At 40.4% G+C, this 16380-nt stretch overlaps 1 protein-coding gene across 4 annotated transcripts in view; it reads left to right on the top strand.

Moving 5' to 3' along the window:
- DLG2 (discs large MAGUK scaffold protein 2) overlaps positions 1-16380 on the top strand; it is a 2095445-nt gene that overhangs the window by 2066549 nt on the left and 12516 nt on the right. For all 4 annotated transcript variants that reach the window (XM_019524161.1, XM_019524158.1, XM_019524160.1 and 1 more), the window contains 4 exons: positions 7966-8016; positions 8883-8984; positions 11323-11495; positions 12831-12940. In XM_019524161.1, coding sequence (XP_019379706.1) covers positions 7966-8016; positions 8883-8984; positions 11323-11495; positions 12831-12940 — 436 coding nt within the window. The remainder of the gene's footprint in view (positions 1-7965; positions 8017-8882; positions 8985-11322; positions 11496-12830; positions 12941-16380) is intronic.

The raw sequence follows: 16380 nt of genomic DNA, 5'->3' as shown, positions 1-16380 counted from the left end.
TATATATTTATATTTAAATATTTCTATTTATATAATATAATATAAAATATATATTATATTTAAAACAGGGGAAAGGGCAGGATAACAAATATACATGTATTTTATGTGTGTGTGTGTGTGTGTGTGTGTGTGTATACATACATACATATACATATACATATACATACATACATACATATATATATAATGTAATTAATACTAAATTATTGGGGCAATGTAAACTTTTTCAGAAGCTTACGAAAAATGTTAAATCAGTAATTAAAATGTGACCTGATTGCATACATAAGAAAAAAAGGATAATCTGCATAACAAATCACATTTGTTTGATCACATCAAGCCATTTGCTTAATATTTTTAATTGTTCACCCAATCACAGAGCACTTGTGTTGTACCAAGTACTTGTATACATGAGGTAACCACTGGTTTCATACCACATAGTTACTGGTCTTTGACAATGAATAGTAGTCAAGTACCGTTAATAAATGCAGTTTTGTTTCAACAAAACAGATACATTTATGTGGTTCAGAAATGGAAAATTAGTTTTTATTCTTTAGCAAAAAGATTTGCCTGGAAAGCAATTGCCAGAGTCACAAGAAGAATGTAGGCACATTGAAAGTGAAGAAGATCCCAGTTCCTTATATGCTATGTCCTCTACTGGAAAAAAAAATTGGGCTTTGTGATCAGGACATGAAATAGGGATTCAGGTGGCCCATATTCTTTTTCCCTGGCTTCCTTTATGACTTTGACAGGCTAAATTGTCCAAAGTTTGTACAAAGGCCCATCTGTGTGTTCATTTCAGAATGCAAATGTAGGAGTCCATGAGGTTTACAAATGAGTGGCTGTGAACAGTCTCAACGTGCACATGCTGAAGGTCCGATACGTGTAGATGGGCTGAGTTTTAGTTGTGCTGGAAGCAGGTACACAAACCTATTTCCAAAACTGCAGCATGACCTAACCTACTTTAGTAGCTAGTTGGGGATGATACAACTGCTTAACATGAACTGCAAGTCTTGGGCGCAGGAAAGAGTTAGGGTGATTCATATGCACTAAACTCATACGTCACTAAACTCATATATCACCCGACAAGGCATTGGGGGAAAAAGAACAGGCTTGCTCTGAGAGCATCCAGACTCCATAATATTGGCTGGGCTAAAAACAGATAATGCAGTGTTGGGGGCTGGTCTCCCTCACAACTGATCACTAACGGAAGAGATGAAGGAAGTGATCTCATCTCCCAGAAGAAAGTCTATGCCATTTAGTAGCATATGAAGCTTTCCTGACAGGCTGTCTTGAACAACTGACTTAGTAATCAAAGGAAGGAGACAAATAAAGCATAGAGCCAGGGACATGCAGACATATCAAGGCAAGGAGATGAAAGACAGATGCAGAAGCTGCATTTCACTCAGTGCTTCTTAGCTTGCGTGCAAGCGTAGGGAGGACTCTATTGTTGCACAGAAATCTGCCCTACGTCTTTTGTCATGCAGTGGCCAACTTTTGTGAAATTAAGGAAAAGGAAGACAGAACTTCACACAATTCTTCAACTAGTTTGTGTCAAAGCAAAAGGTAATTTAGGCCATGCCTTTTTGTCTAGTAGAAGCCAGGTGATTCTCATTAAAGGGATTGATTATTTTACACAAAGGCAATCTGGCTAAAGCCATGGCCGTTCTTGGTCTCCAGTGTTGGTCCATTCCGTACATCTCTACCAAACCCGGTTCCTTTAATTGGTAAAAATGTTCCATAATGTACAAGTCTTGTAGGCAAGTCGACCTGCCTTCTAGTCAAGGGTAAGCAAGGGTAAATTTTTCAAAATAAGTGTCTTAGGTTTCTCAGGCTCATTGCAACTCAATGGGTTTAGGCTCCTAATGCACCTAGGCATTTTTTTTTAATTTTACCAATAGCCCATGAATATTCTAGTCTTACAGATACATTCCTTCCCGCCCAGCAGCATTTTTCTTTCAACGGAAGGAAAAAGGAGCTTGCTGAAGGGACAGGCAAACTCCAAATGGAGCACAACATGAGCCTTTCTCTGTATCCTACTGGAGCCTGGGTCATTGGGAGACACTGGTCTACCATTGCTACAACATGAAACTTTGCTCTGCATTCAGAGGCTGCCAGGTTGCAAGCAGGTTGCTCAACACAACTGCCTGGCACTTTCCACAGATCAAACGTTTGTGTGAACAGGGAGGGGACCCATGCATTATATTACCAGTGTACATGATAAGATACTTACTGACCTGCAACTCAGCAGACTCCAAATTGACAGCTGGTGAAATGAATTGGCTAAGAAAAGACAAGTGTGAAGCTGAAAATGAGGCATATTAAGGGAGCAAATAAAAAACTGCTCAGAAACTGAGTGGCGCTGCATTGCTGCTTATGGTCTCTAATAATCTCACCATGCTCCTGTCCCATAGCATTTTCCATTCCAATGAATGAGAAACAAAAAGGCAACATTTGCCCCACACTGCACTCAAACTCAGCCCAAGCAAACCGAGCACTTCAGGCGTGTAGTGCATAGGAAGCCATTAAAATGACCAACAAATAAAGTATAGTCTCCCTTCACATTTCAAATGTTTCCCACCTGAAGCAGGAAAGATGGGTCCCACAATTCAAAGCACAATGTTGTGCATCTTTTCTAGTGCAATTCTGGCCATTGCTTTCACTCTTTCCTAACTTTTCTGTCTCCTGAGGGGCATTCAGAGAAAAGACACTGTCATTTTCTAGTGTTCAGACTTTTATTTCTTGGTTATTCTTTGAACCATTCCAAAAGAGTTATGCAATGGGGAAAGTTTGGCAATGAAAGCTTGTTAATACAGTTCATGCTAACCCTTTAAGGAGATTAATAGAATTTGTGGAAATACAAGGGACTGTTTTTTCTGTTGAAAATCTTGATATTTTTGCCTATCATAACATGTCAGCTTTGGGCTAGTAGTCCATTTTTCATCTGTTGGGACTTTTAGTGAAAAAAATTCTCCATGGGGCCACATATTTTCATAAAAATAGTCATTTCTTTAAAAACTGATAAATTCGGTTTCAATGGGAATTTTGGACCAGCCCTGACAATTAATCTGTCCTTTGTAACAAATCTTTTTTCTTTCACAAAATGTGTGTAATGAATTCTCATAGGAAAGCAGAAGAACCAATGGCTTTCAGACAATTACAGCTTCATTGATTCACTGAAAGCCACACCTGCCCCATTTCAGAGCTGAAATAAAAGTCAACCTCTGATCTGTAAAGCTCCTGTTTCCACTGTGGCATGGGAAGTCTTGTTTGAGAAGGAAACAATTCTCCTTGAACTAAGTATTCATCCAGTTATCAATGGATGCAATTAAGCAAACAAAGTTTTCAGGTTTCAAATGTGTCTCATGAGCCCCAAACATGAGCTGTTTTCATATTTTCAGACCAAGTCTTTAGGAACTCATTTTAGGTGTTTCTTATTTTTGGAAGTGGCTTCCTACAACAGCTGTGCACATGTGTACTGTTACACACAATTCAGTAAAGGTTTTTACCAAAGCCATTACCAAAATTACACATGCATTACTACTTCTATTTAGCCTAATTGTATAATTGGTCATAATTGCACCAATTAACTAAATTGGCAACACATGACTAAAACTTTTTTTAAACGTGCTTTATAGACCATACCTTACTCTCTGTATTTGGCTGGTACTGTCATTTATGTGATGAACCTGTTATACTCAGAACAAGGTTAACCTATCCCTGGGCTGTTTCTCAGGAGAGTCCAAAAGGGAAGGTTTATGTAATTTGGACTAGTACCTACACCCACAGAGGACTACTGTCCCTACCATGCTCTGCTTTGCCTTGCTGTTAGAGTCTCTATATAAAGCTGATCACAAACTACACAGATCATACAGACTCCTTGTGAATCAAAAATTAATTCTCAGACAGCTGCATATACTGATGTACACATTTGCTCCTTCCGCTCGTTTTATTCCCTTTGTAATTAGTACAGTAAAACAGCTGTCATCATCTGATTACAAGAAGTAATGCTCCCTTACATGAATGTAGGTGCCATGGAAGGGACTGAGTCCTCTACCTGAGGCAGACTACATAAACAAGCCCAGACTCCAAATATAGATATCTTAAAGTAAGCCCAAACAAATGCAACTTAAGTTATCTATACAGTTTTCCAAACCTGAAATGGACCAGGACAGGAAACTAGGCGCTCTGGTTTTGGAGCCACTTTTAATCCATTCTCATTTTTTTTAACCTTCTGATGAATTTTCTTTTAAAGTCCAAAGGAGAAAATTATGTCGTTTGCCATCCAGTTCCACCCTACAGTTCCATAAGAGCAGAGTCAGCATGCACTAATTAAGCTGTTAAGGTGGGTGGTAAATGAGGCTTAGTTAAACGGTAAATAAAAGCTTCTACCCCACTGAATTTCACACACCCCTCGAAACCATTGCACTGTTGTAGTGCTCCCGCCATAAATTAATTCTGTATCTCTTTGTTATATTCAATACCTCAAAGACTGCTTCGGTTATTTTACAACTGATGTACAGATCAGTCCTTGAAGACTTATCAGATATATTTTATATTCCCCACACACAGCAGCATACATGTTAAAGAAATGAATTCCCATGGAAACTGATGATCAGTGCTCGCTATCCACACAAGTAAAACAAAGGACAGGCTGCAGATTTCCATGGTGCCCAGTGGACTTCAAACATGGCCCTGAGGAATTTGCTTACTGGATTTAAAAATGCACTTAATTTTAAGCATGCAAGAAATCCAATTGACTTCAAAGGGCACATCCCCACAAGCGGGAATGTGTGTTTCCCTGGGGACAAGTAGCAGTGGCACAAGGTGTGCCACTGCTACTTGTCCCCGAGGAATGTCTGTGCCACATAGGCTCCAGTGCATGGGAGGTTACCCTGGGTGGGGTAGGGGAGGCTGGGGGCAGCAACTGTGCTGGCCCCAGAAGCCTTCCCTGGGGTCCTGTGGGCCTCAGGGAGCTGCAGCTGCAGTGCTCCTACACCAGGAAACCTGGCTGGTAGCTGCAGGATGGCTCTGGCCAGCCAGGCTCCGGTTTTGGGGAGTGCACACTGCTACCACCTGTGCTGCCCAACGTTTTTTTGGTGTGTTTTTTTTTTGACCCCAGGATCTCCTGGGGTCATCTGCACATCCACACTTGTCTGGATGCACCCAAAATGTCTAGTCATATGGATAAATAGCTTCCTGAGTCAGTAGTTAAAATCCCAGCCCAATTTAAGTCAACAGGAATTTTGTAAATGACTTAAGTTTGGCCTGGATTTCTCGAGACATTTATGAAATTTAAAAAATGGCATTCTATCCATAGCCCATTCTCTGTTGTTACTGCCAACAGGGATGAAAGTGCCAGTTTAGTGCCAGTACTATGACGCGAACATGTGTCTATTAGGAACTGAGCCAAAATGCATAGTAAGACTTGCAGTTCCTTCCTTTCTTTCATTATCATTTTATGCCAGTAATAGATTAGGCTGTAGAGAAGACTGACACATGTTTTCATGGGTCTAAAAATATATCAGGGACCTTTTTTTAAAGCAACACAGTCGGTATGTCTACACATGCATTTATGCCAACTTAAATTTACTACACAGTAAGTTACTGCACAGTAAGAGTGAATAGGCTGACATCTACACGTGCAAGCATTAAACACGTTAATGCTGTGTATGGACTGACTTGGGACTAACTTTAGTCCCAAGTTAGTCCCAAGTCAGTCCACACACACACACACGTGCACACACAGTGTTACTGTGCAGTAAGGCATCTATACGTTCATTACTGCAAAGTAACTAATCGGGCATAAATTTGATACCTACATGATGCAGGTATCAAATATGCATTCAAGTCAGCATCAGTTACTGTATTTCCTGCACAGTATGGGCGTGCACATGTAGACATGCAGCTGTACTGTGCAGTAATTTCAGTTACTGCACAGTAAATGCACATGTGTAGACGCTCCCAGTGTTAACCTTCTTGTTCTTCCTTAAGTTCTTCTTGCCACAGGCAGCAGATTTTTGTATATTTGGATGCATCTACATGTTCATTAATGTGCAGTAGTTACCGAGCGTTTAGTACTTGTAGTGCCAGTGCAAGGTTTTTTTGTGCTGCTTACTGCGCAGTAGCCTAATAACACTGTGCAGTAGCATATTAGCATGGTTGCTGACAGGCATGTTACTACGCAGTGTTATTAGGCTACTGTGCAGTAAGCGTCTCATGTAGACATGCCCTTTGTTGACCTGCATGCTGAAAGGTTCGTTTAAGTGCAGGCAGATGAAATGAGAGGAGCCTGTTCAGTGAAATCATTAGCACCTTTCAAATCTTTGCTTGGCCCTTTCCTAAGGGAGTATTGAATTGTTCTGTCAACTAAATCTCTTTCAGAGCACACAAGTGAAGTGTGAAATGTAGATAGTCAATAAACAGGGTGAAACATCATCATCCTAAACCTCCCTGAGTCCGAACTATATTTTGAGGCTGTCAAAGGTGTGTGCACAAACATCTGACAAAGACCCAAAATGAGAGGTGCGCACATATTACTCACACAAGAAACTGAAAAAGTCATAGAATGCCTTTGTCAAGCATAGCTGTCTCCATCCGTAACCTCAATTTCATGGTTTTCCATTTCCCAAGTAAATAGTAGACAAGAATGACATGAAAAGCATACACTGTATTTGTGCATAGTAATGACTGCAGAACTCAAATGAGAGGTTTGCCCCAAATTGAAGCACTTAAGTTCATTGCTAAACTGAGGCGAGGGAGAGAAAACCGGGCATTGCTTCATTTCTCCTCTTGTCTAGTTAGGACACTAGCTTGGGACTCCAGGAATATATCCCTGTTCCTCTATCTGCCAAGGGCTTCTAGTGAGACTATTATAAAATGGGAGGTCCTCAAAATTCCTGAGACTGTATGTGGTCCTGTGTCCACCTATCTGACCCTGAGTTTACCTGTCAAATCATAAAAAATACATCTGGATGGGACCTTGAGAGGTCATCTAGTCTATTCCCCTGCTCCACAGCAGAATCAACTAGATCTAAACCATTCCTGACAGACATTTGTCTAACCTGTTCTTAAAAATCTCGAGTGATGGAGATTCCACAGCTTCCCCAGGCAAACTGATTTAGTACTTAACGTTCCTTACAGCTAGAACATTTTCCCGAGTGTCTGACCTAAATCTCCCTGCTGCAACTCAAAGCCATTCCATCTTATCCTATCCACAGTGGACGTGGAGAATAATTTATTACCTTCCTCATTTTTACATTGTTGAAGACTGTTCCCATGTGGCCCCTTCAGCCTCCTCTTCTCTAAATAAACCCAATCATTTTTTCTTAGCGCATGTGATCACATGGGCCAATAATGAATATTAGAAAGTGCATTAAACCCTATGTTAGTCAGATTGATAATGTTTGGGTTTTGTACTGCTTATCTAAAAGTTGCAGCACAAAACTCATACCCAGAGGGTAAGGAGAGGGTTGAGTCAACATTGTGCCCTTCTAGTTAGAATCTGTTGTGAGGACTGATACCCCAGAGTATGTGACCCATCCTAGAGGCATACCCTGGAGTGGCGTGTTGGGCCATTGCAGATGGGAGAATTTTTCCTAGGGTATTCCAGGAGGTCTCGTAATAAGCTGCCAAGCAAGACAATTATCTGTTAAAATCATGATCTGTTAAAATCATGCCAGACTCCTATGAAGTACCACTGCTAATGAATCAATAGAAGAAGCTTAATTACCATAGCTACTGCTATACTGTATCCTTGAAAAAGCTCATTTGTCAGTGGAGACAATTAAACAAATAGTGGGGGAAAAAACTCCCGTGAAGTTGTGAGAAACTTTGGAATGGTTCAGGTTAGAGCAGTCAGAGACAAATATTAAACCTGATCTGCTTCTTTACAAAGCAATTCATAAATCTTTTCTATCGGAAGTGCTGCCTGTCAGTTTTAATTTATTTTCGTTCTTCTCTTATCAGGGGGACAAGAAGACTGCATTCTTTCTTATGAACCTGTCACAAGACAGGAAAGTAAGTTTCACCTGCTGTTGTGTTGCTTTTCTTAATATTTATCCTGCCTAGAAGCAGCCAAGGTTTGAGCTTTGTTATGCCAGGTGCTGTACAAGCAATGAATGAAAGAGTCACTGCCACAAAGAGCTTCTAATGTAAATAGACTTGCTACTCCCTGGGTGCATCTACATATGCTATTAGCGTGATGTGATAAACTCTGGCGCAATTAGCACCGAAGTCAGCTGCTCCCGGGCAGACTACATTACTTGTGTGCCTAGGGCCACAGCAGCCTGAGCCAAGACAAAGTAGCCCTGGGCTGGCAGAGGGCCTGGCGAGGTAGCCCTGGGTTCTGGATGGCAGTGTTGGGTGGTGGAGGGGCTGGCTGGGGCACAGGAGTGCTACAGTACAGGGCAAGCCACCAGGCAGCCCCCACACTTTAGCACCCTCATGCCCCAGCCAGCCCCAGTTACCATCTATATGTGCATTTTGGTGGACTAAATTACTCTGCTACAGTGGAGTTTATTAATTTACTCTGCCTTAATACTGGTGCATGTGTAAACTGTAATCCTTTACTGTGGAGCTAATTAGTCAACTGCAGTAAATTGCATGTGTAAATGCACCCATTATGTACCAACAGTCCATTGGCTGCATGGATATATGCCATTCATCAGAAAGCTATGGATCTGTGCCTTTCATACTAAGTAGTATCCATTTGCATTTACTTCTACGTTCCAAAAATTAATTACTGTGACTTGACATCCAAGACTTTGATCCAAACCTATGGACAGGAAAACTATTTCCATGAATTACTGTGAATATTTGATGTTACTGCCAAAGTAAGGAAAGTTATAATCTTTATTAAGCTGTTTTTTCTTTCTGTTATTCAGTTAATTATACTAGACCAGTTATTATTCTGGGTCCTATGAAAGATCGGATCAACGATGATTTGATATCTGAATTCCCTGATAAGTTTGGATCATGTGTACCACGTGAGTACTGTTTTTCTACCTGTTCCTTTAGTCTGTAGGTGAGTTATATTCTTGGTGTCTCATACACAGTGAAATGCTGTGAAAGTAGCACTGAAGTATTATGCAATTGCCCTCCTCAAAATCAGTTACTAAGATCTGTGAGGGGAAGGTACCAAAGTTAGCAGAGCTTCCACGAAGAAGTGCCTGTTTGCAGAGCCATGTAGGAGTTGGAAAAATTCATATTTCTGAAAAAAAAATTAAATTGAAATTCAGAATTCCCCATTGAACAGAAAGGTTTTAAAAAAAAATCTGTTTAGAAATACCTAGAAATGAATTTTTGAGCATTTCCAGTTGACTCCCAGGCTGTCCGCCTGGTTGGTTTGCTGGGGAGCTCAGCAGGGTGTCTGCCAGGCAGGCCACCAAGGTGGGCAGTCCAGCATACAAGCTAGCTGGGGAGTTAGCTAGCTAAACATTACACAAGTGAGCAGGCAGTGTGTAGAGTAAGAAAGACCTGGGATGCTCAGCTTCGGGCAGCCTGCCTACCAGTGTACCATGAAGCTAGGGAGCCTGGGCAGGTAGAGGGTTCCTTGCTTCGAAGTAATCCATGACCCTAGAAGCCCAGGTTCACCAGCAGGACCTTGGAGCCAGAGACCCAACCTCTGGGCAGGCCAGTGGGTAGGCTACTGATGATTAAGTAGAGTGGGAATTGTAGATAAAAACCCCGCCTGGTTTCATCAGAATTGACTATTTTTTTCAATTCTCATTCTCTCTCTCTCTCTCTCTCTCTCTCTCTCTCTCTCTCTCTCAATTTCTGATTTCTAAATATCAATCAAATCTCATAATACAGACAAATTCATATTTTGAATGAGCACTCTGAGAATCCTGTGGGCAAGATTCTGCTTTAAATTACACCCTAGAAAGCCAAAATAATTCATGATTGTATTGTATTTACTGTCAGCATAGCTGGGAGGAAATCTGGCCCTCAGTTAAGTTTGCTTTGCTTATTATATGGACCATGACAGCTGGTTCTGTTTATTTAAAGACTTAATAATAAACTTCCTTCATTTTTATGCTGGTGCCAGTATAATTACACCGGCTGAACACTGTTGGACTTAAGAGCCCTTAGTTAAACCTATCAATTAAATTACTATTCATTTTCCATTATTGTAACTGAGCACACAGATGGACCTAGTGTCCAGGAAGTTTTATATACATGTGCTGAAGGGACTAGTTTAATGACATCAATGTCAGTCTGAAAGATCTTCAAGCTGGTATAAATTGTCATAGCTCCCTGGAAGGTAATTTGTATTAGCTGACGATTTAGTCGCAGATGCGGACCATCCAGGCTCCCTGGAAGCATAAGATCAGATTGCGGTAGGTGTGAATCACAGTGGGCACATCTACACAAGAAGCTAAATACACAGTAGTCTGATTCTACTGCACATTAACATGTCATGGCAAAAGCTGTGCTGTTTCGATAATGCGCAATAGAATTAGTCTACTTCACATTAGTGTTACTAAAAAGGCATGCGCCAGCACTACTGCACAATTATTACAGGTACTAAACTTAATGCGCTGTAACTACAGCACATTAATGCACATGTAAATGTACTTCCAGGGGAAGAGGCTCAGTAATCAGCTATTACCCAACTGAAGGCATTTGGCAAGGGTGCTTTCATGGCTATCTGAGTACAGCTGCTTCCATTTGGGTCCTGCAAAGGTTGCATTACCTTTAGAGCTGATCTCCGAAACATTTGTTTTGCCCTTGAAATGAATCAAATTATACCAGGCGGCAGCTGTTTTCCAATTGTTTCCATAAGGAGGATGCATACAGAACCTTCACCTCTACCCGTCACTTCAAATTAATTCAGATGAGCTCCATTTTCCAGAACAAAATAGAATAATTTCCATTCAAAGTATACCTGGGTATAAGGGCGTCTCTATACATGGAGCGATTCCAAAAGATCTGTTGTGCTTTGAATTCCCACTCTGCTTAATCCAAATTAGCTTTTTAATGTAGACAACTCCTAACCGTTTTTGTGGTCTGTTTCTGGTTTTTCTTCTTGAATGATTATAGGAGACAATGTGCTGTTTAATTGGGAGAACATCTTGGATGCATTTCAGTCATTTGTCTCTATCCTCTGTGACCTCAGTCACCCTGAGTATGCAGATCTTATCAAAGACTAAAAAGGACTTTTTTTTGGAGATGATTGTTAAAATATTGGCAGCATTTCTAAGTTGCAACTCAGATCTTATTTGCCCCAGGGTAGGGTTTGCATAACTTGTTCTTAAGTAGTAGTTTTTGCCTCAGATGTTGCTTACAAACAGCTTGATTTTTCTCATCTTTTGTTACATACAGATACTACAAGACCAAAGCGTGATTATGAAGTGGATGGGAGAGATTATCATTTTGTCACTTCGAGAGAACAAATGGAAAAGGACATCCAGGAGCACAAATTTATAGAAGCTGGGCAGTACAATGATAATTTATATGGAACTAGCGTGCAGTCTGTGAGATTTGTGGCAGAAAGGGTAGGCTGACACACTATTTTTACTGCACGTGCAACAGAGCCTGCCTCACACCAAAGCTACCTATCAGATGTGACCTTCTGCATGTATAAAAATATCACAGGTTCTATTCCCAGCTCTGATATGAGCTACCTCTGTGACCCTCACCAAGTGATTTATCCTCTGAGCTTCCCTATCTGTAAAATATGGATATACACCTTTTCCATTGTGGTAGCCACCAGAATATTTGCGTAGGTAATCTTTGTAAAGTGACTGAAGATGAAAAGTGATTTATAGGTAGTACTGTCACTACAATTTTTTGCCAGAAGTGCTTTACACATGTTAATAATTGTAGCCTTACAGACTTCTCTAGGAGGGAGGTAATTGTTGTTAACCATGTTCTCTGCATGTGAAAAATAAGTCACAGAGAAGTTAAGGGCCAAGTCCCATGTAATTTTTATATGTCTTAATGCTTTTATATGTCCAAATGTAGTTGTGCAAGTGGCAGCATGCTTGAAAGGCTACCACTATGGCCACATATGCAGCATAAAGCCACCCAGATAGGTTCATAACTGCATATCAGTCTTCCACATCATGCCTGGAGAAAAAATGTGACATTGGATGAGGGCAGTCCCACCTTTTAACCTGATAACCTTGTGATGGAGAGAAGAGGGGGGTGTCAGAGGAGGAGGAGATGAGGTCTTTTTGAAAAGGTGAGAGAGATGTCCTCCAGCCCCTTTGGTCCCACTGGAATCACTAGTCTATTGAGCTGAAAGGTGGGCAAGACCTTCTCCTCCGGTGTCAAACAGTTGCCAGTTGTCATGTCTTTCCACAGACACTTTAAGAGACTTGCATGCACCTATCCAGGTGATCCTGTCCATTGAAGAGCCATACACTGAGAAAGGCAAGTGAAGGTACACATCAAGAAACAGAATCTAAAATCTTCCCAAGTGCCAGAAATGACACTTAGCTACATTTGGATGTCTAAATAGCACCTAGAGCAGCAAAGGCCATGACTTTTTACTACTGTATCACAAATTGAGCCCCACGCCTTCCCTGAGTCCCACTCTAGTCCCCTAAATATCTAAAGACCAACACCCCCTTAACTGGATCTTAACTGATTCTCCAAAGCAGACAAATACGTTTGCTTCTATATCTTCAGTGTATTATATTGGCATCACAGCAAAAGAAATGTTTTAGAAATAAATAGCTAAATAAATTCTCTGGAGTCCACCCTGTTTCTGGTGCGTCAGTGGTGATTCTCTTCTGGAACATTGCATTGTAGAATTGTTTCCTTTCTTATCATTGAATTTTAATGCACACTACAGAAATAAACATATCATCATCTGTTTCCAACAGGGCAAGCACTGTATACTTGATGTATCAGGAAATGCTATTAAGCGACTACAAGTTGCACAACTGTATCCCATTGCTATCTTCATTAAGCCTAAATCTTGGGAACCATTGATGTAAGTATGAACTCTTTGGGACTGTTTTTAGACCTCTGTCTCAGGGGTGCCAGCATTTTGCCTGTTCTGCAAAGTCAATAGAAAATAAATCAAAAGAAACCTAGAATAGCAAAGGACTTATGTTCATGTATATACAGTAATATTGAGCTGTCCTTATGAAACATATCTTATAAAGGAGCAAGCCAAGGTAGACTACTAACCATGAGCATGTGCTTCAAGAACTCGTAGAGGATGGCTGAGGTCCCAAGGGACTGGAGAATCACTAACATGGCCCCACTCTTTAAAAGGGGAGGAAAGAAGGCCACAGGGAATTATTATTCAATCAGTCTAACCTCAGTGTGCAGAAAGGAACTGGAACAAGTTTATTAAACCATCTATGTGTAAGCATCTAGAAGATAATCAGGTGATCAGAAACACTCAAATTGGATTTGTCCATAGCAAGCCCTGTCAAGCCAATCTAATTTTCTTCTTTTGACAGGATAACTGACCTAATGGATAAGCAGAAAGCAATAAATATGATATGTGTTGATTTTTAATGAGGTTTTTGATACTGTCCCACATAACTTTCTCATAAGCAAACTAGAAGCATGTCATGCAGATATAATTATCATGAGGTGGGAGCAGAAGTGGTTGAAAAATCACAGTCAGAAGCTAATTATCAGTGATTTGATATAAATCTAGGAAGACATGTAGGGTCTGCAAAGATGTGTCCGTGATTTGGTGCTATTCAATATTTCAATTAACTATTTGAATGAAAGAGTAAACTCATAAAATTGGCAGATGGTACCAAGCTGGGAGGGGTTGGAGGCACTTTGGAGGATAGGCTTAACATGCAAAATGAAATCAGGAAAATTAAATTTAATAAAGACAAAGGAAGAAAAAAAATAGATGCGCAAATATAAGTGGTAGTACTGTACAAAAGAGCTTGGGGATTCAGCAGTACCCAAAATGAATATGAGTCAATAGTGTGGGCCTGTTGCAAGGAAAGCAAAGGTTATTCTTGGATGTATTAACAGGAGTCTCATCTACAGGAATATGTGCATGCAACGTAGTTACTAAGGGGTGAGGAAGACACCAAGTGCATTGTGGTAACTGTGTGGGTGCATGCCCTTAACTGTGTGGGTACATGCCTACAGTAGATGAAAGTTAAATGATTGTTGTTTTTTCATTGAGCTCTACCATGAGGTAAGAGTGTACACATACATAGCTTCTGCAGACCAGCTAATATGCAGTAAATCCCCATCCCTCTTTTACTTTCCAGTAACTAATCTGTGTGCCCATACTCTAAGTGGCGCAGAAGCCTACAACATGAGCAGGAACATGTTCACTTGTATATGGCTTTGCTCCAAGTCATAGGAGATGTTTATTCTGCTCTACTTGGCACTGGTGAGGCTTCAGCTAGCATACCATGTCCAATTCTGGGCAGCACATTTCAAGAGAGATGTAGAGAAACTAAATACAGTCCTAAGGGAAGCAACAGAAACAAAATATGACCCATGAGTAAGGATTAAAAAAACTGGGCTTCCTACTTCTAAAAAAGAGAGGACTGAGGGGAGATATGATAACATTCTTCACTACATGAAAAGTTGTTAGAATATGGATATACAAAGAACTAGAACTCTTGGTCCCAAAATGATACCTTTTATTAGACCAACTAAAAGGTATCATGTTGGAACCAAGAGTTCTAGTTTTTTGTATGTCTTTTTGTCTCAGACCAACACGGCTACCAAGTGCACCCCTTAGGATAGGGATGGCAATCAGTTATGCTCCACATCCACTTAAGGCATAGCAGGAAGTAACCAGTTTAATTTAATGTAATTTGAGCTTGAAGTTGGATATTAAGAAAATCTTTCTATGAGGATGGTTAAGCAGGATGCTGTGCTATCCTCACTGTTGAAGGTTCCTAAGAACAGGTTAGACAAAGATCGGTGTGACCTCAGGATAGTCTATCATACTCAATTCTGCCGTAGGTCAAGGTGATGGACTTCCCAAGGCACTTTGTAGCCTTACGTTCCTATGATATTAGGTTGCTTCAGAATGGCCTTAAAAGTCTGACAGCCTCCGTTTTGTGTCCATCACACTTTTTTTTCAGAGAAATCACTAACCAATATGGGTTTTCCCCATCTGTAGAAAGTTCTCATTATTTGTTGAATACTGACATTGCCTCTGGCAGGGCACAGACGCTCTGAAGGGCATGTAAATCTAAACACACACACACACACAAAGGAACATAATATAAAAAGTAGAGGTAAAAATAATATAAAGGCTTTATCTGTTTGATACGATATCTAGCCAGCTCTGTAAAGCACTTTGAGCTCACTGGACAAAAAGTGCTATATGGATGTAATGTATTATGACTATTCGCCTGTTATTAAACAGAAGAATGCTAATATTAAGCTTAGGTCTTCTTGAATTATGTAGAGTTAGTGGCAGTTCCCTTAAGGATATGTATCAAAAATATTGCTAGGCTATTTTTCACTTTCACTAGAATTAAAAAAAATGCTTTCAAGTAAATCTCATCAGAGCTGACAGCACTGAAGGGACAAACAATGCAAAATCCTTTTTTTTTTTTTTTTGCATTTTGAATAAGTGTCTTTCATAGCTCTCTGAACATCTTATTCTAGAAGTGGTCTGCAAAAGAAACTTTCCATTAGAAATTAAGGCTTTTGTTGGCATCAGCAAACACCCAGGGTCCTTGTCCCTCAACAGTGTTTATTAGTAGTAGTAAGGTTTATATGAGTAGCCAACGCAAGCAGAATAACACAGTTACTACAAAAGTTAAGAGAAGCATAGAATGCACCCAAAATGACTGGAACATGCTTTCCCCCACAGTTCATAGTCCCACAACAATCTCTTTAATATGTGCCTAATGGATCAAACATTGCCAAAAATTAATTCTGAATATAAATATGCATGGCTTTTAACATGGCTAATATAACACTCAACAGTGTCAGAAGAATGATGACACAACACAGAGCTTCCTTCTCAGAAAGGTTAAGTTACTGAGTACTGTAGTTAAATTACTACATCTTTGTTAAGGTTTCTAACACTAAAATGTATAGCCAAGGGCCCATCTTCAAAGAAAAAGTTGCACTATTTAAACTATTCCAGTACAGTTAAAACAGTGCAACTCCTATCTACTATTAGGGATGAGGGAAGGGGCCATATTTGATTTGAATTGGGATTCAGCCCAAATCAGAGACAGTGATACAGTTCATTGATTCAGATTACTGTCCCCAATTCGAGTCAGCTGAATCTGAAGATTCAATGCTGATTCAGAGAATCAGCAATTCAGCCATAGACAGTTTTAAATGTTTTTTCTACGTAACTTGAGGTACCAGGCACAGCTTGTGAATGCTGCAATGGTGGGACAGATGGAGCATCCCACAGGAGTGCAGGGGGGCCCCGCACGTGCATGGCAGTGAGCCTGGAAGTGGACT

This window comes from Gavialis gangeticus, unplaced genomic scaffold, assembly GCF_001723915.1.
Source record: "Gavialis gangeticus isolate Ggan-Ray unplaced genomic scaffold, GavGan_comp1, whole genome shotgun sequence".
Taxonomy (NCBI): domain Eukaryota; kingdom Metazoa; phylum Chordata; order Crocodylia; family Gavialidae; genus Gavialis; species Gavialis gangeticus.
The sequence above is the reverse complement of the archived record's forward strand: the minus strand, read 5'-3'. Positions and strand labels throughout refer to the sequence as shown.